Raw genomic sequence first — 27,085 nt, 5'->3', positions numbered from 1 at the left:
CAGCAGGGAGACACACTACAACAATGAAGCACTGAAATCACAGGGAAGGGAACAAGATTCTCAGAAAGGACCAAATGTACTGCACCAAGCGCTCTCTGTTCATGTAACATTTGGAGAGATAAATAAATAAAGGAGTTGATTTAACCACCTCAGACAAGTCTGGGAGGAAAAACAAAGTCTGGAAGTTTAGATCTGTGTGACTGTCTGCATTGATCGGCCAGAGGCTAGAGTACCGTAGCATCGACATCGAGGTTCTCTGTCGTCTCACTGGGTACGGTACCTCAGCACCCTGGGCCAACAGGATGGCCTTTAAGCCTGGTTAAGCAGGGCTCTTCTCCCCCCTGTCCCCCTCACCACCCCATCCCTCCCCCCTCCCAGAGCAATGAGTATTGACAAGTGTAGACCTGGGCCCCTCCAGGAGAATTCTTTGCCGTGCGCTATGTGCTAATCTAAAATGTATCAAAGCAGAGGACACATATGTATCGTGTCACACCACACAACACCACACAGGCCTGCCGTCCCTGTCACACTATTGTTCCCTGTTGTTGTTATTATTCACCATCACCACTAGCTAGGGCTTCACAGTGAAGAAATGGAGTGAACAAATTTAGGCTCTCCTCTTTAGGCCCCCCCCATCGTCCTTCTCCCCTCTCCAAGGCGAGAGGTTGGCTGTTGATACACAATTAGGCCTTAGCTAAAGTTTAATCTGGAGGTAAGTGGTGCAGGCGTTCATGTAGCCGGCGTGTTGGGTCGCGATGGGTTTGTTTATCGAGGGGGACAAAGAGGCCGCTCGTCTGCTCTTGTCAATGATTTTTTGTGTGAGTGAATTACAAAATAAAGTGTATGTAACCTGTTATTATTCTGCACTTACGAAGTGGGGTGTAAGTGGATGAAAATTGATCCAGCAAATTGAAAAGGGGGTTAAGTGTTTTTGTCCTATCGACTCCAGCCGAAATGACTTGTATAAAACGCTCATTTCTCTCCCATTAGCAGATGAGGGCCGCAGCCAAGTATTATTTGAGGGCTACATTGTGCCGAGAGCTGGCAGAAGACATTTTGTAGCTGATAATTGCCCACTGACACTGTCTGGAGGGGGAAAACAGATTTGAACTCTGCAAATATAATCATTTGAAGCCATCACGGCAGTTTTCTGCTAAATGTGGAAGGGTGATTGGTGAAATGGCCACAGCATGAATCATGATCTCCTTTGAAACGGTGAAAAGGGCTTCTTTGAAAGAAGCTGTCATGTTATCAGATGGACTTATATGTGCTGTTGTTGATGGATAGCTGTGTCGGCATCCATATATGTTTGTTTGACAAATGATTATTGTCCATACCCTGGAATATAACCCAGGCTCACCTTTCCATCTCAAATCTTCCTCATGTTCCTCTGACACCCTGCATATCCTTTCTCTCAGGTATTGGATATACAAATAATTATCTTTGTGATAAAATGTCCATTAATTGTCTCAAATATAAAGGGCACCTTTCTATATTGCAGGAGGAATCATTCGGGGAGCAAGAGATTCAGAGTGGACCCTTGGTGGTTACCGTGGTCCCTGCCTTACCCAGGGGAGCGGCTGTGGAACTGCACGTCATTGCTGCCCACGACGACCCCAGACACAGGACTTCCTGTCACATGACTACTGAGGTAGCGTGTGGAACCATAGAATGTCATGCCATGCTGTCCAGCGATAGCCAGTGTGCCACTGTATCCTTGGCACTGATGGTGCCCAGCTCTGCGCCAGCTGTTTTAGGGGTGGAAGGGGAGATACTGGGGGCACTGGTTGCTACCCTTCAGAGTGCCATGCAGAAGATTGGTGGTGGCGGGATCTCTCCACTGTGTGCCAGGGTGTTCTACAAGTGTAACAATGCTCTGGCTGGACAGCTTGTAACAGGTAGGTAAACCACACACTCTACACTGCTCCCTCCTCATACACATAGCAATGCATGTTTAAACATTTTCAAATTAAAATTAATTTGAGTTAAATACAATTAAATCTATTTGGTATAAAGGTGATCTTTATGTTACTAAGATCTTAAATTAAGCAACCGAGATTGGGTAACTGTCCGCCTAAAACAGTGGTATTCCCCCAAAAATAGTGGGGAACCCTTTTTTCCCCCTGAAATTTCTGGAGACCCCATTTTTCCACCAATAATTTCTTGTGACCCCACCCCACCTCCAAAACATTTTTATTTTTATATCAACAAATAACATGAAATTCATTGCATTTTCATCTAAAAGAAACAAATCCATCTACTCAATACAATAAAAAATTACATATTATCTTTCTCAAAAACCTTTGTCCCATACAATAATCTGTACTCTACATTTTTTGTTAGAAATAAAACAATATATATGCAGTTCCAGTGAGAAGTTTGGACACTAACTCGTTCCAGGGGTTTTCTTTATTTTTACTATTTTCTACATTGTAGAATAATAGTGAAGACATCAAAACTATGAAATAACACATTGAATCATGTAGTAACCAAAAAAGTGTTAAACAAATCAAAATATATTTGATATTTGATATTCTTCAAATAGCCACCCCTTTGCCTTGACGGCTTTGCACAATCTTGGCATTCTCTCAACTAGCTTCACCTGGACTGCTTTTCCAACAGTCTTGAAGGAGTTCCCACATATGCTGAGCACTTGTTGGCTGCTTTTCCTTCACTCTGCGGTCCAACTCATCCCAAATCATCTCAATTGGGTTGAGGTCGGGGTGATTGTGGAGGCCAGGTCATCTGATGCGTCAAGTAGCGCTTACACAGCCTGGAGGTGTTGAAAAACAAATGCTAGTCCCACTAAGCGCGAACCAGATGGGATGGCGTAACGCTGCAGAATGCTGTGGTAGCCATACTGGTAAAGTGTGCCATGAATTCTAAATAAATCACAGACTATCACCAGAAAAGCACCATCACACCTCCTCCTCCGTGCTTCACGGTGGGAATCACACATGCGGAGATCATCCGTTCACCTACTCTGCGTCTCACAAAGACACGGTGGTTGGAACAAAAAATCTCAAATTTGGACTCATCAGACCAAAGGACCGATTTCCACCGGTCTAATGTCCATTGCTTGTGTTTCATGGCCCAAGCAAGTATCTTCTTATTACTTGTGTCCTTTAGTCAATCAATCAATCAAATGTATTTATAAAGCCCTTCTTACATCAGCTGATGTCACAAAGTGCTGTACAGAAACCCAGCCTAAAACCCCAAACAGCAAGCAATGCAGGTGTAGAAGCACGGTGGCTAGGAAAAACTCCCTAGAAAGGCCAGAACCTAGGATGAAACCTAGAGAGGAACCAGGCTATGAGGGGTGGCCAGTCCTCTTCTGGCTGTGCCGGGTGGAGATTATAACAGAACATGGCCAAGATGTTCAAATGTTCATAGATGCCCAGCAGGGTCAAATAATAATAATCACAGTGGTTGTCGAGGGTGCAACAGGTCAGCACCTCAGGAGTAAATGTCAGTTGGCTTTTCATAGCCGATCATTCAGAGTATCTCTACCGCTCCTGCTGTCTCTAGAGAGTTGAAAACAGCAGGTCTGGGAGAGGTAGCACGTCCGGTGAACAGGTCAGGGTTCCATAGCCGCAGGCAGAACAGTTGAAACTGGAGCAGCAGCACGGCCAGGTGGACTGGGGACAGCAAGGAGTCATCAGGCCAGGTAGTCCTGAGGCATGGTCCTAGGGCTCAGGTCCTCCGAAAGAAAGAAAGAAAGAAAGAAAGAAAGAAAGAAAGAAAGAAAGAAAGAAAGAAAGAAAGAAAGAAAGAAAGAGAGAGAGAAAGAAAAATAGAAAGAGAGAGAGAATTAGAGAGAGCATACTTACATTCACACAGGACACCGGATAAGACAGGAGAAATACTCCAGATATAGCAGACTGACCCTAGCCCCCGACACATAAACTACTGCAGGATAAATACTGGAGGCTGAGACAGGAGGGGTCGGGAGACACTGTGGCCCCGTCCGACAATACCCCCGGACAGGGCCAAACAGGCAGGATATAACCCCACCCACTTTGCCAAAGCACAGCCACCACACCACTAGAAGGATATCTTCAACCACCAACTTACCATCCTGAGACAAGGCTGAGTATAGCCCACAAAGATCTCAGCCACGGCACAACCCAAGGGGGGGCGCCAACCCGGACAGGAAGATCACGTCAGTGACTCAACCCACTCAGGTGACGCACCCCTCCTAGGGACGGCATGGAAGAGCACCAGTAAGCCAGTGACTCAGCCCCTGTAATAGGATTAGAGGCAGAGAATCCCAGTGGAGAGAGGGGAACCGGCCAGGCAGAGACAGCAAGGGCGGTTCGTTGCTCCAGTGCCTTTCCTTTCACCTTCACACTCCTGGGCTAGACTACACTCAATCATAGGACCTACTGAAGAGATGAGTCTTCAATAAAGACTTAAAGGTTGAGACCGAGTCTGCGTCTCTCACATGGTAGTCAGACCATTCCATAAAAATGGAGCTCTATCGGAGAATGCCCTGCCTCCAGCTGTTTGCTTAGAAATTCCAGGGACAGTAAGGAGGCCTGCGTCTTGTGACCGTAGCGTACGTGTAGGTATGTACGGCAGGACCAAATCGGAAAGATATGTAGGAGCAAGCCCATGTAATGCTTTGTAGGTTAGCAGTAAAACCTTGAAATCAGCCCTTGCCTTAACAGGAAGCCAGTGTAGAGAGGCTAGCACTGGAGTAATATGATACATTTTTGGGGTTCTAGTCAAGATTCTAGCAGCCGTGTTTAGCACTAACTGAAGTTTATTTAGTGCTTTATCCGGGTAGCCGGAAAGTAGAGCATTGCAGTAGTCTAGCCTAGAAGTGACAAAAACATGGATGAATTTTTCTGTATCATTTTTGGACAGAAAGTTTCTGATTTTTGCAATGTTACGTAGATAGAAAAAAGCTGTCCTTGAAACAGTCTTGATATGTTCGTCAAAAGAGAGATCAGAGTCCAGAGTAACGCCGAGGTCCTTCACAGTTTTATTTGAGACGACTGTACAACCATCAAGATTAATTGTCAGATTCAACAGAAGATCTCTTTGTTTCTTGGGACCTAGAACAACCATCTCTGTTTTGTCCGAGTTTAAAAGTAGAACATTTGCCGACATCCACTTCCTTATGTCTGAAACACAGGCTTCCAGGGAGGGCAATTTTGGGGCTTCTCCATGTTTCATCAAAATGACAGCTGTGTCATCCGCATAGCAGTGAAGTTAACATTATGTTTCCGAATGACATCACCAAGAGGTAAAATATATAGTGAAAACAATAGTGGTCCTAAAACGGAGCCTTGAGGAACACCGGAATTTACAGTTGATTTGTCAGGATAAACCATCCACAGACAAATTGATATCTTTCCGACAGATAAGATCTAAAGCAGGCCAGAACTTGTCCGTGTAGACCAATTTGGGTTTCCAATCTCTCCAAAAGAAGGTGGTGATCGATGGTATCAAAAGCAGCACTAAGGTCTAGGAGCACGAGGACAGATGCAGAGCCTTGGTCTTTGATGCAGAGCCTCGGTCTTTAGCAGTGGTTTCTTTGGAGCAATTTGACCATGAAGGCCTGATTCATGCAGTCTCCTTTGAACAGTTGATGTTGAGATGTGTCTGTTACTTGAACTCTGTGAAGCATTTATTTGGGCTGCAATCTGAGGCTGGTAACTCTAATGAACTCATCCTCTGCAGCAGAGGTAACTCTGGGTCCTCCTTTTCTGTGGCGGTCCTCATGAGAACCAGTTTCATCATAGCGCTTGGTGGTTTTTGCGACTGCACTTGAAGAAACTTTCAAATTCTTTAAATGTTGCGTATTGACTGAACTCTATGTCCTAAAGTAATGATGGACTGTCAATTCTCTTTGCTTATTTGAGCTGTTCTTGCCATAATATGGACTTGGTCCTTTGCCAAATAGGGCTATCTTCTGTATACCACCCCTACCTTGTCACAACACAACTGATTGGCTCAAACGCATTAAGAAGGAAAGAAATTCCACAAATACATCTTTAACAATGTGCACCTGTTAATTAAAATGCATTCCAGGTAACCAATTGAGAGAATGCCAAGAGTGTGCAAAGCTGTCATCAAGGCAAAGGGTGGCTACTTTGAAGAATCTCAAATATATTTTGATTTGTTTAACACTTTTTTGGTCACTATATGATTCCACATGTGTTATTTAATAGTTTTGATGTCTTAACTATTATTCTACAATGTAGAAAATAGTACAAATAAAGAAAAACCTTTGAATGAGTAGGTGTGTCCAAACTTTTGACTGGTTGGCGACCCCACTGCAGACCCCGACTTTGAATATCACTGCCCTAAAGAATGTTTGGGGTGACATTGTTAAAGATATTTCCATACATAAAGTTGTGAGAACAACGGTCTAGTAGAAACCAGTCTCTGGAGGGAAGCTCATCTTCCTTTGTGTTTAATTATTGGGAGTCATTTGCTCTCTGTTGTAAAGAACAGCACTGGGGCTGGCAGCATCCTCTGTCATCATTATACTGTTATGCCACCATCTTACTCTCTCAGGATTCTGGTTCCTCATCAAGACAAATATGGAATGGCATTTATTTTCCCCTGCGAGACTCGTTTTGTCTTTAGAAAAGGTCCAACCAACACATTCATCAACCAGACACAGTTGAATCCACTCCAGACCCCACACTTTTACAGTCATTTCTCGACCTTGACATGGGGAGTATGAAATTATAAAGTGATGAATAGGAATTAACATAGTCGACAACAATATGTCTGGACATAAACATGGGTGTTTGTTTTGTCACATAATTATATGATGACAATTCATGAAAGGTCGTCAGTTCTTGTTCTGAACATCTCAGGAGAGTTTGAAATCTACTCCGTTCACACAAAGTAGGGCTGAAATTAAAGGATGCTCTGACATTTTAGTACTGCAATCGTGTTTGATGTGAATATGGGCATATAATACAATGTTGTGTTTTAAAATTGCTGAATTTTAATGACGTTGGATCTCAAATATGTAAAAAAACACAACGTCCTTTTGGTATTTTATTGGTTTATACTGTTTCACCAGAGCAGTTAGAACAGAAAAATAAGTGTATTTTTTAAAACTTTTCACACAGACTTAAAAAGTGTATTTTTAAAAGTCCACAGCTTACCCCTCATTTCATATTTCTATGCTATGTGCTCAGACACTTTCCCTTAAGCCAGTTATTGACTCATCATTGAACTGGAATCTGTTACCTTTCCTCAGCACGCACAGCCCCAGCCATGGCCTGGGAGAGGGCCTGTGGCCAGGCAGCCTTCATGGTTCACAGCCCAGCTCCGCGCCTAATGCTTTGCAAAAGTCAAAGAAGGAAAAGTAGCACCTCTGGCGCTAGCCGTCACAGCCACAAACTGCCACTGTTGTAGCGCAGTGCAACACCGCTGAAAAATGTGACCCACCCCGAGTCACTATCGTTGCGCTTCACGGCTGATAGACAGACATATGCTCCGGATGAAACCTTTTACATGTTGTCTGAAGATGTTACTTACGTTACAGAGACTCAACAACCCTACATATGGCCTAGTTGTGTCAGATGATTTGCACTTCTAATGAAGTGATTTGTCTACTATTTAACAATATTCTTATAAAAACATTTCAAAAGACATATTAGTATGTTTTCGTTGTTTTCTATAAATAATGAGTAAAAATGCTGTTATAGATCCACTGAAATGTTGAAAGAAAGGCATCAATTGTTTCATAAAAAATCTATTTACAGTGCATTCGGAAAGTATTCAGACCCCTTGACTTTTCCACATTTTATTACGTTACAGCCTTATTCTAAAGTTAATTTCATCATTTGTTTTACCCTCCTCAATCTACACACAATACCCCATAATGACGAAGCAAAAACGGGTTTTTAGAAATGTTTGCAAATGTATTTAAAAAAAAAACTGAAATATTACACTAACATAGGTATTCAGACCCTTCACTCAGTACTTTGTTGAAGCAGTGATTACAGCCTCGAGTATTCTTGGGTATGATGCTACAAGGTTGGCACACCTGTATTTGGGCAGTTTTTCCCATTCTTCTCTGCAGATCCTCTCAAGCTATGTCAGGTTGGATGGAGCTTTGCAGCACAGCTATTTTCAGGTCTCTCCAGAGATGTTCGATCGGGTTCAAGTCCGGGCTCTGGCTGGGCCACTCAAGAACATTCAGAGACTTGTCCCGAAGCCAGTCCTGCATTGTCTTGGATGCGTGCGTTGTTGTCCTGTTGGAAGGTGAACCTTCGCCCCAGTCTGACATCCTGAGCTTTCTGGAGCAGGTTTTCATCAAGGATCTCTCTGTACTTTGCCCCGTTCATCTTTCCCTCGATCTTGACTAGTCTCCCAGTCCCTGCCACTGAAAAACATCCCCACAGCATGATGCTGCCACCACCATGCTTCACCGTAGGGATGGTCCCAGGTTTCCTCCAGACGTGACGCTTGACATTCAGGCTAAAGAGTTCAATCTTGGTTTCATGAGACCAGAGAATCTTGTTTCTCATGGTCTGAGAGTCTTCAGTTGCCTTTTGGCAAACTCCAAGCGGGCTGTCATGTGCCTTTTACTGAGGAGTGGCTTACGTCTGGCCACTCTACCATAAAGGCCTGATTGGTGGAGTGCTGCATAGATGGATGTCCTTCTGGAAGGTTCTCCCATCTCCACAGAGGAACTTTGGAGCTCTGTCAGAGTGACCATCGGGTTCTTGGTCACCTCCCTAACCAAGGCTTGTCTCACCCGATGGCCTAGTTTGGCCTGGCGGCCAGCTCTAGAAAAAGTCTTGGTGGTTCCAAATATATACACTGCTCAAAAAAATAAAGGGAACACTTAAACAACACAATGTAACTCCAAGTCAATCACACTTCTGTGAAATCAAACTGTCCACTTAGGAAGCAACACTGATTGACAATAAATTTCACATGCTGTTGTGCAAATGGAATAGACAAAAGGTGGAAATTATAGGCAATTAGCAAGACACCCCCAATAAAGGAGTGATTCTGCAGGTGGTGACCACAGACCACTTCTCAGTTCCTATGCTTCCTGGCTGATGTTTTGGTCACTTTTGAATGCTGGCGGTGCTCTCACTCTAGTGGTAGCATGAGACGGAGTCTACAACCCACACAAGTGGCTCAGGTAGTGCAGCTCATCCAGGATGGCACATCAATGCGAGCTGTGGCAAGAAGGTTTGCTGTGTCTGTCAGCGTAGTGTCCAGAGCATGGAGGCGCTACCAGGAGACAGGCCAGTACATCAGGAGACGTGGAGGAGGCCGTAGGAGGGCAACAACCCAGCAGCAGGACCGCTACCTCCGCCTTTGAGCAGGAGGAGCACTGCCAGAGCCCTGCAAAATGACCTCCAGCAGGCCACAAATGTGCATGTGTCTGCTCAAACGGTCAGAAACAGACTCCATGAGGGTGGTATGAGGGCCCGACGTCCACAGGTGGGGGTTGTGCTTACAGCCCAACACCGTGCAGGACGTTTGGCATTTGCCAGAGAACACCAAGATTGGCAAATTCGCCACTGGCGCCCTGTGCTCTTCACAGATGAAAGCAGGTTCACACTCTGTTCACACGTGACAGAGTCTGGAGACGCCGTGGAGAACGTTCTGCTGCCTGCAACATCCTCCAGCATGACCGGTTTGGCGGTGGGTCAGTCATGGTGTGGGGTGGCATTTCTTTGGGGGGCCGCACAGCCCTCCATGTGCTCGCCAGAGGTAGCCTGACTGCCATTAGGTACCGGGATGAGATCCTCAGAGCCCTTGTGAGACCATATGCTGACACATGCACATTTGTGGCCTGTAGCGGTCCTGCTGCTGGGTTGTTGCCCTCCTACGGCCTCCTCCACGTCTCCTGATGTACTGGCCTGTCTCCTGGTAGCGCCTCCATGCTCTGGACACTACGCTGACAGACACAGCAAACCTTCTTGCCACAGCTCGCATTGATGTGCCATCCTGGATGAGCTGCACTACCTGAGCCACTTGTGTGGGTTGTAGACTCCGTCTCATGCTACCACTAGAGTGAGAGCACCGCCAGCATTCAAAAGTGACCAAAACATCAGCCAGGAAGCATAGGAACTGAGAAGTGGTCTGTGGTCACCACCTGCAGAATCACTCCTTTATTGGGGGTGTCTTGCTAATTGCCTATAATTTCCACCTTTTGTCTATTCCATTTGCACAACAGCATGTGAAATTTATTGTCAATCAGTGTTGCTTCCTAAGTGGACAGTTTGATTTAACAGAAGTGTGATTGACTTGGAGTTACATTGTGTTGTTTAAGTGTTCCCTTTATTTTTTTGAGCACTGTATATACAGTACCAGTCAAACGTTTGGACACACCTACTCATTCAAGGGTTTTGCTTCATGGCCCAAGCATGGCTCAAGCAAGTCTCTTCTTCTTATTGGTGTCCTTTAGGCGTGGTTTCTTTGGAGCAATTTGACCATGAAGGCCTGATTCACGCAGTCTCCTTTGAACAGTTGATGTTGAGATGTGTCTGTTACTTGAACTCTGTGAAGCAATTATTTGGGCTGCAATCTGAGGTGCAGTTAACTCTAATGGACTTATCCTCTGCAGCAGAGGTAACTCTGGGTCCTCCTTTCCTGTGGCGGTCCTCATGAGAGCCAGTTTCATCATAGCGCTTGATGGTTTTACGACTGCTCAAATTTTCCTCATTGGCTGACCTTCATGTCTTAAAGTAATGATGGACTGTCGATTCTCTTTGCTTATTTTAGCTGTTCTTGCCATAATATGGACTTGGTCTTTTACCAAATAGGGCTATCTTCCATATACGACCTCTACCTTGTCACAACACAACTGATTGGCTCAAACGCATTAAGAAGGAAAGAAATTCCACAAATTAATTTTTAACAATGTGCACCTGTTAATTAAAATGCATTCCAGGTAACCAATTGAGAGAATGCCAAGAGTGTGCAAAGCTGTCATCAAGGCAAAGGGTGGCAACTTTGAAGAATCTCAAATATATATATATATATATATTTTATATGTATACACACACACACACACACACTACCGTTCAAAAGTTTGGGGTCAATTAGAAATGTCCTTGTTTTTGAAAGATAAGCACAGCTGATTATTTATGGAATATCTACATAGGCGTACAGAGGCCCATTATCAACAACTATCACTCCTGTGTTCCAATGGCACGTTGTGTTAGCTAATCCAAGTTTATCATTTTAAATGGTTAATTGATCATTAAATCAAATTAAATTGTATTAGTCACATGCGCTGAATACAACAGACCTTACAGTGAAATGCTTACTTACGAGCCCCTAACCAACAATGCAGTTAAAAAATATATGGATAATAATAAGAAATAAAATTAACAAGTAATTAAAGAGCAGCAGTAAAATAACAATAGCGAGACTATATACAGGGGGGTACTGGTACAGAGTCAATGTGCGGGAGCACAGGTTAGTTGAGGTAATATGTACATGTAGGTAGAGTTGTTAAAGTGACTATGCATAGATGATAGCAACAGAGAGTAGCAGCGGTGTAAAGGGGGTGCAATGTAAGTGGTCTGGGTAGCCATTTGATTAGGTGTTCAGGAGTGTTATGGCTTGGGGGTAGAAGTTATTTAGAAGCGTCTTGGACCTAAACTTGGCACTCCGGTACCGCTTGCCGTCCGGTAGCAGAGAGAACAGTCTATGACTAGGGTGGTTGGAGTCTTTGACAATTTTTAGGGCCTTCCTCTGACACTGCCTGGTATAGAGGTCCTGGATGGCAGGAAGCTTGGCCCCAGTGATGTACTGGGCCGTTCCCACTACCCTCTGTAGTGCCTTGCGGTCGAAGGCCGAGCAGTTGCCATACCAAGCAGTGATGCAACCAGTCAGGATGCTCTCGATGGTGCAGCTGTGGAACCTTTTGAGGATCTGAGGACCCAAATCTTTTCAGTCTCCTGAGGGGGAATAGGTTTTGTCGTGTCCTCTTCACTACTGCCTTGGTGTGCTTGGACCATGTTAGTTTGTTGGTGATGTGGACATCAAGGAACTTGAAGCTCTCAACCTGCTCCACTACAGCCCAGTCGATGAGAATGGGGGCATGCTCGGTCCTCTTTTTCGTGTAGTCCACAATAATCATCTTTGTCTTGATCACGTTGAGGGAAAGGTTGTTGTCCTTGCACCACATGGCCAGGTCTCTGACCTCTTCCTTATAGGCTGTCTCGTCATTGTTGGTGATCAGGCCTACCACTGCTGTGTCATCGGCAAACTTAATGATGGTGTTGGAGTTGTGCCTGGCCGTGCAGTCATGAATGAACAGGGAGTACAGGAGGGGACAGAGCACACACCTTTGAGGGGCCCCTGTGTTGAGGATCAGTGTGGCAGATGTGTTGTTACCTACCCTTACCACCTGGGGGCAGCCCGTTAGGAAGTCCAGGAATTCTGTTGCAGGGGGAGGTGTGCAGGGGGAGGTGTTTGGTCCCAGGGTCCTTAGCTTATTGATGAGCTTTGAGGGCACTATGGTGTTGAACGCTGAGCTGTAGTCAAGGAATAGCATTCTCACATAGGTGTTCATTTTGTCCAGGTGGGAAAGGTCAGTGTGCAACAGAGATTGCATCATCTGTGGATCTGTTGTGGCGGTATGCAAATTGAAGTGGGACTAGGGTTTCTGGGATAATGGTGTTGATGTGAGCCATGACCAGCCTTTCAAAGCACTTCATTAGAAAACCCTTGTGCAATTATGTTAGCACAGCTGAAAACTGTTGCCCCGGTGCACAACCTAGCAAGAGGACAGGTACATTAGAGTGTCTAGTTTGAGAAACAGACGCCTCACAAGTCCTCAACTGGCAGCTTCCTTAAATAGTACCCGCAAAACACCAGTCTCAACGTCAACAGTGAAGAGGTGACTCCGGTATGCTGGCCTTCTAGGCACAGTTGCAAAGAAAAAGCCATATCTCAGACTGGCCAATAAAAAGAAAAGATGAAAAAGAACACAGACACTGGACAGAGGAAGATTGGAAAAAGTGTTATGAACAGACAAATCTAAGTTTGAGGTGTTCGGATCACAAAGAAGAACATTCATGAGAAGCAGAAAAAAATGAAAAGATGCTGGAGGAGTGCTTGACGCCATCTGTCAAGCATGGTGGAGGCAATGTGATGGTCTGGGGGTGCTTTGGTGGTGGTAAAGTGGGAGATTTGTACAGGGTAAAATGGATCTTGAAGAAGGAAGGCTATCACTCCATTTTACAACGCCATGCCATACCCTGTGGACGGCACTTAATTGGAGCCAATTTCCTACAACAGGACGATGACCCAAAGCACAGCTCCAAACAATGCAAGTACTATTTAGGGAAGAAGCAGCCAGCTGGCATTCTGTCTATGATGGAGTGGCCAGCACAGTTACCAGATCTCAACCCTATTGAGGTGTTGTGGGAGCAGCTTGACCGTATGGTACGTAAGAAGTGCCCATCAAGCCAATCCAACTTGTGGGAGGTGCTTCAGGAAGCATGGGGTGAAATCTCTTCAGATTACCTCAACAAATTGACAACTAGAATGCCAAAGGTTTGCAAGGCTGTAATTGCTGCAAATGGAGGATTCTTTGATGAAGCAAAGTTTGAAGGACACAGTTATTATTTCAATTAAAAATCATTATTTATAACCTTGTCAACGTCTTGACTATATTTCTTATTAATTTTGCAACTCATTTAATGTATGTTTTCATGGAAAACAAGGACATTTCTAAGTGACCCCAAACTTGTGTGTGTGTATGTGTATATATATATATATATATATATATATATATATATATATATGACAAAATGACACACCGGAAATGGCCACTGGACTGGATGGCACTGACTGGATGGCACTGACTGGATGGCACTGACTGGATGGCACTGACTGGATGGCACTGTAGACGAGCGCCTCGGTTTAGCGGGATGTCTCCCTTCCCCATAGAGAGGAGCCTGGCTGCACCCGCTGTGCTTGGCCTCTCGGCCACATTGTTCACTCACCTCGGCCTAAATGAACAATTTTCATGAGCCAATGCCTGCTAATTATGTTCTCGTTTAGCGGTTAATTTGAACCAGTTTGGAAGGCAGTGTAGCACAACTAAAAACCATGGACGCAGCTCTGGGCTCTCTCTCCCCTGCTTAAAAGCCCCATAAGCCCAGCAGGCATTGGCAATTTCACACAAAATGCCCCTCTTTCTATCCTGTTCTCTCTCTCGCTGTGCCCGGCCACAACAGTACTCTAATCTCCCTGCTACCCAGTCATGTATATATTTACGTATTGATTGATTAAAATGAAAAACAAAAAGGTAATGCTAATGCTAAATATTGTTGGTATTAATGATGGGCAAACGATACATTTCAAAATGTGGAGATTTAACAGGCGCATGCAGGCTGGGTTTTTTACCCCCTGTGTTGGATGTGAAGCAGAATAATGGCTGGTTCCCTTGGGTAGATGGTTTAGTTCCATCCCATTGCTAATGTGATTGCTTTTAGGATCCTGCTTAATGGCCTCTGTCCCCTGCACCTCGCAACCAGGCTCCCCACTTCTCTGGGTGGGGGAACGGGTGTGTGTGTCGAGTGTGGGGAGGGTTCTTTCAGCAGCACACATACTACACACATGTAGTGTACACACACATAGACGGATGGTCACTCCATTTTCACCTTCACCCCTCGCCTTGGTCCCAGGCACACAAAGGCCCTGTCTGCCTCAAAGCTCAAAGACTTAAAAGGCCTTGTTTCAGAGGTGTGATGAAGGCTTTGTCTCTTCTCCCCTAATGTTACCATTACTCTCTGTGATCTCCCTGCCTCTCTCTGTTGTCTCCACTTGATCTTCAGAGGGTCCTACATCCCAGAGTGAAGCCTTACGCTCAGATAACAACCATATTTAGCCTTTTCATAAAATAGGAAAAAGGCTGTGTGTTCAGTGGGGGCATTTTAAGCCGTCGCACATATTAGCTAATTAGCCTGTACGGGTTCTTTGTGTGTGTGTCTGGCGTGCTGCGTTCTGCTCTAATGAAAGACAATGAGGCTTATTAAATGGCACTGAACAGTGCTGGTAACCTTTCTGTCCTGATTTCTCTCCACAAGTTCATCATGGTGACAGAACTTCTCTGCTCTTACACTGAGGCTTGCTATTGAAACTGGGTATAGTTCACTATAGATGAGTCTCTATAGATTGTAACTCCATTGAATTAAATGTAAATTCAGTGTGAATGTAACCACAGATTGACAGTTGGTGACACAGGTTTTTGAAGCTTTGATATAGTCATTTAGCAGTTATTTTTATCCTAAGTGACAAAATGGCATGCTCTAAACTCAACATATGTGGCTCACGCGGGAATCAAACCCACGACTAGGGCTGTTGCGGTGACCGTATTACCGCCACACCGGCGGTCACGAGTCATGAAGGCAGTCAAATTCCACGTGACCATTTAGTCACGGTAATTAGGCTTCTCCAAGGTCTGATGATCCTGCTGGTCATTAGTAGCCTACCAAACTTGCTAACTGCCTGGTACTCAGCACTCTATTGTCCCTCTAATCACTCTGACATCAATGCAAATGTTTTTGAAAATCTAATCAAACACTTAATGAGAGCCCATGAGCTCATGTTGCGCAACATTTCTATAGGCTATTCAATTGCGTGAGAAAACAGACTGGTGGCCGCTAATAAAAAGAGGATCCCATCAGCTTTCTATAGGCTTGAATACTATATTTGTTTCTCAACTTTCCTAATATTAAGCACATTGCTTATATTTACAACAGGAGTATAGCCTACCTAGCTGGCATGAAAATAAACCGCGGGGAAAAACGTCCTCCATTCGCTATTTAAGTGCATAGATTACATGTATTGTTTCCCACTGACACTGTTTCAATACAGGTGCATGATAATGGTCCATTCTAAATCAAAACAAATGTCACACATATTATTTAGTACATGTAAAGGCAAGATTATGTCAAGAATAGTCTGATGGGTGACAATATTAGCCTATCACTTGTGAATTACTATGTTACCACTTGTGCATGATGCCCAACATAAGAAACAATACCTTTTTTTTTTGCGACTCTGTTCGAATCATAGTCGCACACCTCATGTAGCCTAGCCCATAGGCCTATATGTTTTGATAAGATTTGTATCACTAAAGTGGCCAAATAACTTCTTAAAATGAAGCACATTAATCCCCTTTACAAGGGGTGTAGATCCTAACTGGCATACATAAGCAGCGCGTGAGTTTCAAGTTTGGGGAAGTTCATTTTCACCATAAATGTTCCTTTTATAATAAAAGCATTACATGAATAATTGCATTTGCGGTCACTTTTGATAATGGTGTTTTCCTCTAATGGAATATCTGCGCTTATAGTCTCCTAGCATGTGCACATTGCTGCGCTTATAATGTGAAGGAATAGCCTAATATGTTATCAACATTTTACATTCTAATCTGTTGCGTAATTATTATTTTTTTATGCTAGTGGTTGTATTATTTAGGATCTATCGCATCCCACAACTGTCCCAGGCTATGTTTGGAATATTTATTTCTCACACAGAATAGAATAGGTCGACCTTTGTACTATGGGGGATAGTAGATTGACATAGGCTAGTGCTTTTGCTGTTCGTTAGGCCTACTCATATTGTTGGCTGACAAAGTAAATGTGGACAGTTCTCCCAATATCTTCAATATGCACCTCAGAATTGGATAAGGATGCGCACAGTTGCGTCCCGATGTGTCTGTCTTCACTTGTAGCCTGTAAGAAAGCACTCAGGCAGAAGCACACAACGGCCACTGGCCGCAAAAGGCTTGGATTTTTTAGCGTGCATTATGGCCACACAAAGAGGATGCCACCATGAAATTCTAGGCATTTTCAAGTGATTGTGAAATTGTGAATGAGTGACTGATGTAGTGTGTACAGCCTTCGCAAAAAACAAAGCAGAGCTCATGCCTTTCAATAAACTTTTTTCAAATCATCATTAGTCGCATCATGCAGCCTTACAATGTATTAAAAATCAAAACATATAGCCCAACGCTTGTAGAACAACTGAAGTTAAATTAATAACTCTATTTTAAGCATATAGCAATACCTATTTCTTTGTTAAGCGCTCATCACAATAGCCGCATGTGCGCACTCCCCCAAATAATTTGGAGAAAATATCCTTTCTATTTTATTAAGCTTTGTTCAATTGTATTCTTCATACTATAAAACAATGCCACGGAATTCTAAGAAAATCTTGTCTGCTATATGAACTTGTGTAGCCCACAGCCATTTGGCATAGCCAGATCAGGACCTAACATAAAGACAACTCAGAGTATGCTATTCTGTTCTTATGATATATACTACATTTTATTTACATCATGTTTCTTTAGACCAGTCTAAAATAAATAAGGGATTTATTGTGATGGTGTAGGCTATATTAGATGGATTTATTAGACTTTTTAAAATGTAGATGTTCCAAAGGTCTGCATCAGTGGCTTGTAGGCTATGCGTGGAAGCCAGGAGATGCTACCTATGGAACTAACAAGCCCATGAAAGCCATCCATTCGAGGCCAGGGGAACAAAAGTGACTATTAGGGGCTGAGGAGCAGGAGAGGACATGGTGGCCACATCATCCCAGTGGGCCACTGCTAAATGGACAGGCTGTCAGCAAGGAGACAGCCAAAGACACTCTCACATGTCCACTGCCTGTCTGTCTGTAGACACACACACACACACACACTAACCCTCTCGAACAATCTCTCAGCTCCGCTCAAGCTGAGAGCCAACCGTCCCAACACAGCTTCCTTACATCCCAACACGACAGGGGTGCAGGATCTATTCCACTAGATCCCCCCACAACAAGCTGCTGCTCATTTGTCCATTGGTTTAAGTGTGTGTTGGGGAGGTAGGTTAGGGGTTCGGGATGTAGTTGGGTGTAGGAAGGAGTGTGTGTGTGTGTGTGTGTGTGTGTGTGTGTGTGTGTGTGTGTGTGTGTGTGTGTGTGTGTGTGTGTGTGTGTGTGTGTGTGTGTGTGTGTGTGTGTGTGTGTGTGTGTGTGTGTGTGTGAATGTGTGTGTGAATGTGTGTTAGAATGCCTGTGTGTGTATTCTGTGTGTCTTGGGCAGGGGTTGTGTGGGTTCAGTAGCTTACAGTCCAGCCCTTGCGGACCATATGTCTGCACTGCAGGGAGTTGAATGGGGGGCTATACAATCTGCCGGGGATTTGAGAATGTCAATATTCTGTGAATGGGCCTGTGTTCCCTGGTTGAAGGGTTAAGTGCAGCCTCGGTCCCGGGGCAGCCCCACCGGGACGGACATCTTAGGGCCTCGTGCCTGATCCTAAGATCCTGAGGTACAAGCAGATTTACAGCTTTTCAATGGGGAAGTCAGATGATATTAACAACTTTTTTCTCTCTTCACATCTCTCTCTCTTTCCCCTCTCCTACTCCCCCGCCTTTCTCTCCCTCCCTTATCCCCCCCCCCCTCTCTCACCCCCTACTTCACCGCCTCTATCTCTCTCCCAGGACTTGAGGAATGTTTGAGGACCACTCTAGGCCAGGCCAGCCCATCTGTGGCCTTTGCTCCAGTCCTAGACTTGCCTGACTCTGCTGTCCTCCACCTGTCCTGCTGGCTCAGTCTGTAGAGAGTGAGACCTATCTGGACAAGAGAAACCACTCTCCCCATCCACAGCACGGAACTACAACTTTAGAGGAATGCTAAAGGAGGGACCATGATCCACCCAGAGAAGAAGAGGGACTTGGATGTTCATAGAGACCACTTATATTACAGACTACATTTGGACACACACCAACCCTTTGCTTGATGGCCTTACTATTTGTTATTGATGTGTGGTGTGTGAATGTGCTGATGTAGTATGTTTCTGTACATATATGTATAATTGCGTACATATGAGTATAGAGGCTTACTTAAGACACTAGGCTAGTAATCCACTGTATCCTTCAAACAAGGCTTCCAGCAGCTGTCACTCTGAAACAGAGAGAGCATTTATGAGACAGATCTAATGTACAGTACAGGACAGTACAGCCCAAATGCCACAGCACCAGAGAGCTGCAGTCAGTGTATCCCAGACCACGAGCTAAGAGCTACTATATATCCCTGGATCTTCTACTGTTATCAATAGATTCACACTTAGCAAGCTAACACCCCTAATAAAATCCTAGGTTGTAGAAAAGCTATACATTGATTTGTTTTTAGGGTGTTATGCGTTGTTTGTGTCTGCCTGGTGTTTGGCACGGCCAGAGACGTGTTAATACAATAGGCAATCAGAACCAAGCACCTGAAAAGATTAAGCCTCTTTATGTTGCCCATTGATTCTAACACAGTCTGGTTTATAGGAGAGGGTCGTTCCCCTAGCCTACACACAGCTGCAGGGCTGGCGTCCACACAAAGAGAGCGGAAGAGTGTGTGTGCGTTCTCTATATATAGTGTGTGTGTTTGTGCATGCGGGGTGTGAAGAAAACAACACCATTAACTATTGCTCCTGGAACATTTATTTTCTCAAAGATTATGAACCGTATTGACGAGCTCAATTGGAATGCATCTTTACTCAGGCTCTATTCTTTCCATTGTGCTGGGGGATGGAGGGAGCAGAGTGGGCTATTGATCTCAACCATCTATCTGTTGTTTTCATTGCTCTTATCAAAAATTGAACAACAGAGGCAACCAACAGCGGCTGAAGATTTTATTGAAGGTTCAAAAAACAGACAAGCAATTATCTATGAGACTGAGCAAAATAACGCACCACTATAATACATGTTGAGATGAACCATGTAGGTTTAGTCTACCTAAAGGAAACGCAAGGGCACAAATATGGAATATAACGAGAGGAAAAATCATGTATAAAACAGCAGCACCAATGTGTATAATAAATTCCTTATTAAAATGCTGAACACATGTTGGAAGTTTAGACTCTGCTCTTTGTCTTTGTTGAACTGTGAGTCCAAAGCATTCCTTTGCCTTATTGAAATAGCAAGCAGATCTCTGGGTAGACACCCCGAGGTAGGAATCTTGTGGTCGGTACAATCCTACATCCTGTTTTACACACTCTTTAATCTGAACGTGGTAGGCCTACGGGGATAATGTCAGCATTTTAGAATGAGTCAACAATGCCCCAGTCATAACATTTGGTGCCAAACACAGACAGACAACCACTTGTCGATCACCACAGAAAGCAATTATTTCCCAGACATGCAGACAGACACAAGCAGAGACATCAAGCATGTTGTCACACCCCTGGACATGGGCTAACACATACAGTAAGGCTACTGTACAGACTGTGTTGTCTGTCTAGACTAACTGCTCAATGTTATCACCTCTGCCCCCTCAGAAAACGAATCAAGACAGGGTGACATTTTTATTTTTCCTTGTATTCTTTGTGTGTTAAAAAAAATCTACATTGTCTACTTAAGAAACCGGCAGCAAGCTCACACACAAGCTAGTAGTTGTCGTGGCTAACATTGTCCTTTGTGTGCAGTGTACCAGCCTGCGGCCCATGTCATTGTGGCCAGGCACATGGACTTTGACTGTGTGTGTTAGATTCTTCAGGCTACTCAGGCAGGTTTTGCAGCTCCCTTCCCCCTGGCAGTTGTCTACAGTGGGGGAAACCTTGTCAGGATATCTCTGGGGCTTCAGACACTGGCCACAAATCCACAGTGTGGATTATATGATTATCATGTTTTGGATATTTTTGAAAGTGTTCTTATTTGTGTTTCTTGATTCACAATTGTGAATACCAGCAACCATCATGAGACATGTATCACTGACATGTACTCCTTTATACAGCTTGACGATGAAGCAGTTTATCGAGTGGTGTGTGCATCCCTCTTGTGGCTGGTTTTATGAACTGCAGCCAAATAAGCGGCTCAGTTGAGCTTCCTGGAGGCCTACTTTAGTTCCATGAACAGTTTGTTTGTTCTATTTATTTGTGTATTTTTGCATCTCTAAGTATTTAGTCAAGCACCTAATCCAAGGGTGACTGAGCTCAGGCAGTAAACAGTAAGCTTCCAGACATCTTCAAAACTAGAAAGCCACTCGGGTTAATTGGTTAATCTTGAATTAAACTACAAGATGTGGGACATCGAATTAGAGGCTGAGGTAAACATATACGTCTATAGTTGGATTTCCAGTACCCTTTCCCCTTTTTTTTACTATTTTTTATCTCTGACTGATTGTAGACAGGTGTGTCTATGACTGGTCGTGCCAGTATACAGTGTCTAGGTCAGTTCAATGAGTCCGGGGCAGATTTGGATTATGGATAGAATCTTAATCTGCAGTAAAAAAAAAAAAATCTAGAGATGAGGCTGTGTAATTAGTTTGTGTCTCCATTGGTGTGCTAAACCAACCACAATCCTATTACAAATAACTCGTTCAAAGTGTGGTAGTGGATTTCTGCGAAGTTTTTGGTTTGTTACTATCACCTCGGATAGTTAAATTAAGGTTAGATAAAATAAACGTAATAGATACTGCCACTAAAGTAGACGTCCGACCCGAAGTGACGGTAGTGTGGGAACCTAAAATATGTCTTGCTGTTTCCGTCCGAGCATTATTGACAGACGGACACAGTTAATTTTGAACGCTGTTGTCGCTTAACCTCAATTTATCGTCGTTTTCTGGATCACAAAGCATACATGTTTCTTGTGTTTCTCATTCTGGAGAACAACAGTCAACCGGACTTGTGCTTGGTGAGTCTTTTATGCATTTATCATGGTGTAACTGGTAGGCTAAATGAAACATTAGGTAAGATTAGCTAACTATCATTTTCAGTGTGTCATTCTGGATTGAATCAAGCTTTCCGTAATATGTTACTACATCTCAAGTTAGGCCTATTTTATGTTAAATAGGAGTTTTAATGATCAGGTGACATATTTTATTACAACAGCATGATGAAAGTTGTGAATAATTAATGGTTTTGCCTTCCCGGGTAGACAAGTTTTTGTTGTTGTTAGGTTGAAGAATGCAGTTGTTTTGAGATTGATTCAATACATTCTGTGTTATTGAATAGCCTGTTCTATGCGTATACACCCATATCAACATTGTATTTAAGCTGTTTTTATGTTTTTCCTAGATTGTTCAATGAAGGAGAATCATAAAGCATTTGTGGAACATAGGAACGAAGAAGGCAACAACAATGCATCAGTGCTCTGTTTGTCAGAAGGGTTTCCCGAGTGGCTCTAAACTCCAGAGACACTATCTCATACACACAGGCCAGAAGCCATTTATCTGTTTGGTTTGTGGAAAAGCCTTTAGACAATCTGTACATTTAAAGAAGCACTCTGAGACTCACACAGGGAATTACTGCAATTGGAGTCCACCCACAGACAGTTTGCCACATCCCATATCAGTACCTACAAACCTTGATCCATCTCTTAAGAAATCAGGACATTATTTGACTACCGATACCCCACTGTTGCCTACAGTGTCTTTTCAAAGAGATGGGACCATGCAGAGGACATTACTAGAGATGTACACTACAGCCACAGAGATCAAACCGCAACCTGAACTAATCCCACCTGCTGATAATGGTTGCTTTATCAGCCAACAAAGCACTCTACCAAGTGGAAATTACTTCACAAATGTAATACTGCAAGATAACATGATCGGCTCTGATGGAATGGAGAACAGTGCGTGGTACACAGACAATGTCCACACATGTACAGTCTGCCTAATGTGTTTTAGTTCGTCTCACCAGCTAGAGAGGCACTTACCAGTTCACAGTCATCCAAAACCATTTGAGTGTAGCATTTGTGGGAAGGCCTTCAGACTAAGGGTACATTTGAAAATGCACTCTCAAATACATGAACGTAGATCTACTGGGTTTAAGACTATCCCCATGCTAGGGTCTCAGCAGAGCTCTTCCAGAGGTAGAATGAGGGTGAACCACGAATGTCCAACCTGTTCAAAAACGTTCTGTTCTCCATCCAAACTAAAGCGTCATTTTCTTACTCACACTGGCCAGAAGCCCTTTTCCTGTGAGGACTGCGGGAAAACATTCAGGCAGGTGTCACACCTGAAAACCCACCTATATGCCTCACATAATATATCAAATTCCCAAAGTGGGCATACCAAACAAAAACGAATAGATGCAAGAAACAAAAATAAAGAGATGGAGCTACAGTGTGAAATAAGTGTCAGTGCTCCACAGCACCTGGACAAGTTGGAAGCAAAGTCTCCTCTTCCTGTCAAAGTGGAGCCGAATACCAGTGGTACCAGTCACTTTCAGTGTAGCATTTGCTCGAAGACATTCAGAAGTTCAATTAGACGCAGGCAGCATTACATGATGCATAAAGAAGTAAGACCCTTTCAGTGCCGTGTCTGTGGCAGAGCCTTCCATCTTTCAACCCATTTAAAGAGGCACCAATTCAGCCATAAGAACTTAGATGAATCTCAGAACACAAGTCAGGTGGATGATCACAGGGATGCTGTGTCGAAGACAGAACATGCATACCAGAATTCAGACAAAGGGATGACTACTCCAGGGACTAATGATTTGAAAGTATTTGAGCTTGATATTACTGTTAAACCAGAGCACTGGAAGCTGAATTTCAAAGTTGATAAAGACTTTCCAGTTTCCACTCTGCAGGACTCAACTGCAACATCTTACCTGGAGACACCGGTATCTGGTCAAACCAACAGCCAGTGTAAGAAGATCAGCCAGAAAACAAAGAATCAGCCACTGAACCATCAATGTCTAGCATGCCTTAAAAGTTTCCCTTCTCCATCCAAACTGCAGCGGCATATGTTGACCCATACTGGTCAGAGACCGTTTGGGTGCTACACATGTGGGAAGAGGTTTCGCCAGCCAACACATTTAAGGATCCACTCCCGCACTCATCTGTGGTCCAGAAATGGCAAGCAAAGATATGCTCAGTGTTCTAGACCTCCATCACGTCGTATGACTGAGTACAGAGGGTCTCCAGTGGGTGTCCAATTTCAGGAAAAGCTTCCCGAAAAGCTCAATTTTGATAGGAACTTTCACCTTAACTCCCCTACAAAGAGTCAGTCAGGTCAAGGCAGTGCTTTTACATGTGGACACAATGAATGCAATAGTAAAGTGCCGTTTCAGTGTTCAACATCCTCGCTATCCAAGCTTCGGCTCCCTCTCCAAATGCCACCAGAAACAACACTGAATCAAAGTGGCAACTTACAATTGAAAAATCAGGCAAAACCTTCAGCAGGAAAAGTTCACAATGACCAATGAATGTAAATGTAAATGTAAATGACCCTTTCCTGAGTATAGGTCCTGAATTGGCTGTAAAAGGTGCTGATGCCACCCCTGTGGGGAATACAAGCCATACCCAACACCAGTGTTTGCTATGTTTCAAATATTTCCCATGTGCCTCTAAACTACAAAGACACAACCTTGTACACACTGGCTTGAGACCTTTCCGATGCCTGGCATGTGGAAAAACATTCAGACAGGCCACACACCTCAATGTCCACGAGCGAACTCACAACAAGTGGAGACCCTTCAGGCCTGCCTCTCGACAGGGAAATAGAATGAAAGTAAGAAGGCAGCAACAACATCAGTTCTCTAAAGTCTGTGTTCAAGTTCCTGTGGCGAGTTCTATGAAAACAACAGAGCTGTTACATTTGAATGGTGTGAATGACTGGAGACCATTCCAGGACAATTTTGGGGATAATAATCAAGCAGAGGCACAACAGAACAACAACATAGTCAACACTTCTAAACAATCCATACAAAACAAGTTGCACAAGCGCAACAACTCCAGGGCTATAAACAAAGTGATCTGTGTTAAAAGAAAAGCACACCTGTGCACAATTTGCCAGAAGGGCTTTGACACTCCAAGCAAACTATCCAGACACTTTCTCATACACACTGGCATAAGACCATTCAAATGCAGTTTCTGCACTAAAACTTTCAGACAGCCTTGCCACTTGAGAAGCCATGAAAAACAAACACATGAGAATAGAACATGTAGTGATGTCCAGGAAAACAGCAGGTTTTGGGACCATGAAACTCTTGCCTCTGCTCAAGGAAAGACACTGAGATGCCACAGTCCTACAAAGTCCTACAAAGACATGCCACAGTCCTACAAAGACAGTTCTGATCACTGCTCAGTCACTGATGAGGGGTTAGAACATTCTTCACAGACAAGAGACCCAAGCTTTGTGGCAAAACAAGACATACCAGATGATAGTATGGAATCTGGGAGTAGACAAAGTGAGGACTATTGGTGCACTGAGTGTCACAGTCACTTCTTGTCCCCATCTGAGCTTGCTACTCATCTAAATGTTCATGTCCAAAGCAATGAGATTGCAGGTCAGACTTCATTGCAACAGGAAATGGGGGGACACATGGATGTTCAAACCAATCGAGTCATAGCAGATGCAGACAGCCATAATGTTATCCAAAATGAGAGGCTTGATCATTACTGGTGTGAAAGGGATCTTCAGGTCCATAAATGTGTCTCAAGAAATCTAATTGAGTTTAGTCAGTCAAGCCCATATCAGTGTGCAATTTGCTTCAAGGATTTCAAGACTCCCTCCAAACTCCAGAGACATTATGTCACCCACACAGGAGAGAGGCCATTCTAGTGTAAAGTGTGTGAGAAGACTTTCACACAAGCGTCTCATCTAAAAACACACCAACGCACACACAAGTAAGACATGGCCTTAACAGATACATTTATATTTTAGTCTTTTAGCAGACACTTTTATCTAGAGCGATTTAGAATAGTGCATACATTTTCGTATTAGATCGTTGTTTTTATTTACCTATATCTAATATGATTTATTTATCTCTATCTTTTCTCAGTTTAGTTTTGTATGCCCACAACACTGTTCAGAAAGATTAAAATTACAATTTGATTGATTTGAATAAAATGTGCATTTTATTGTCATTTGTTGATTCCAGAGTTTTTAAAATGAAATTATTGTCATGTGAAGCCAAGGCATTTATGGTAAAAACAATTTGCGTGTTATTTATTGGTTAAGAGTTATTTTTTAATCATCTGCATAATTGACATTTATTTAATTGTTTTATTTAACCTTTATTTAACTAGGCAAGTCAGTTAAGAACAAATTCTTATTTACAATGACGGCCTACCAAAAGGCAAAAGGCCTCCTGCGAGGACGGGGGCTGGGATTTAAAAAATATATATAGGACAAAACACACATCACGACAAGAGAGACAACACAACACTACATAAAGACAGACCTAAGACAACAACATAGCATGGCAGCAACACATGACAACACAGCATGGTAGCAACACAACATGGCAGCAGCACAACATGGTAGCAGCACAAAACAGGGTACAAACATTATTGGGCACAGACAACAGCACAAAGGGCAAGAAGGTAGAGACAACAATACATCACGCAAAGCAGCCTCAACTGTCAGTAAGGGTGTCCATGAATGAGTCTTTGAATGAAGAGATTGAGATAAAACTGTACAGTTTGAGTGTTTGTTGCAGCTCGTTCCAGTCGCTAGCTGCAGCGAACTGAAAAGACAAGCGACCCAAGGATGTGTGTGCTTTTGGGACCTTTAACAGAATGTGACTGGCAGAACGAGTGTTGTATGTGGAGGATGAGGGCTGCAGTAGATATCTCAGATAGGGGGGAGTGAGGCCTAAGAGGGTTTTATAAATTAGCATCAACCAGTGGGTCTTGCGACAGGTATACAGAGATGACCAGTTTACAGAGGAGTATAGAGTGCAGTAATGTGTCTTATAAGGAGCATTGGTGGCAAATCTGATGGCCAAATGGTAGAACCATACTTTGCTGTTTTGATCAAAGTTTGTGTGACATGTTTAAAACAAATACATGTCTATACTATATAAATGTCTATCTCTGAGATTTTATATTGTCCGTTGAATTATGCAAAATGATACTTCATAGTTCATCATAATAGCACGTTAATGATTCAGGTAACCTATCTTCATAGACTACTATGTTCTCTCATATCACTATATAGTCTAAAATATTGTTTAGCCATAATAACAACTCTATATTGATAACCTCAGATATTATAGAAATAACCCCAAACTTGATCGATTTTCCATATGGGTACGCCCAAAGATTTTGGAATATACTGACTAAATATACTGGCACTGCTTGCTGTGTAGGAACTGTTATGTTATACATCCCTTGTTTCACTAGGAATCTAAACATAGCGAAC

The 27,085-nt window shown here is 43.4% G+C and overlaps 2 protein-coding genes across 4 annotated transcripts in view; both read left to right on the top strand.

The window, feature by feature from the left end:
* The window catches only part of dph6 (diphthamine biosynthesis 6), a 91,177-nt gene extending 71,329 nt beyond the window's left edge, over positions 1–19,848 (top strand). For both annotated transcript variants that reach the window (XM_039009690.1, XM_039009692.1), the window contains 2 exons: positions 1,502–1,898; positions 18,451–19,848. In XM_039009690.1, the coding sequence (XP_038865618.1) occupies positions 1,502–1,898; positions 18,451–18,569 (516 nt within the window). In that variant the 3' untranslated portion in view covers positions 18,570–19,848. The remainder of the gene's footprint in view (positions 1–1,501; positions 1,899–18,450) is intronic.
* Positions 19,849–21,516: 1,668 nt separating this feature from the next.
* Positions 21,517–25,734, top strand: LOC120060397 (zinc finger protein 770-like). Of its 2 annotated transcripts, none has more exons than XM_039009688.1 (2): positions 21,517–21,627; positions 22,011–25,734. In XM_039009688.1, exon 2 carries the CDS (start codon positions 22,074–22,076, stop codon positions 24,141–24,143), a length of 2,070 nt encoding a protein of 689 aa, XP_038865616.1. In that variant the 5' UTR covers positions 21,517–21,627; positions 22,011–22,073; the 3' UTR covers positions 24,144–25,734. Both variants share the same exon structure in this region, with proteins under 2 accessions (XP_038865616.1, XP_038865617.1).
* Positions 25,735–27,085: the final 1,351 nt, after the last annotated feature.

The sequence above is a fragment of the Salvelinus namaycush genome, chromosome 15 (assembly GCF_016432855.1).
Source record: "Salvelinus namaycush isolate Seneca chromosome 15, SaNama_1.0, whole genome shotgun sequence".
Lineage (NCBI taxonomy): Eukaryota > Metazoa > Chordata > Actinopteri > Salmoniformes > Salmonidae > Salvelinus > Salvelinus namaycush.
The sequence above is the reverse complement of the archived record's forward strand: the minus strand, read 5'-3'. Positions and strand labels throughout refer to the sequence as shown.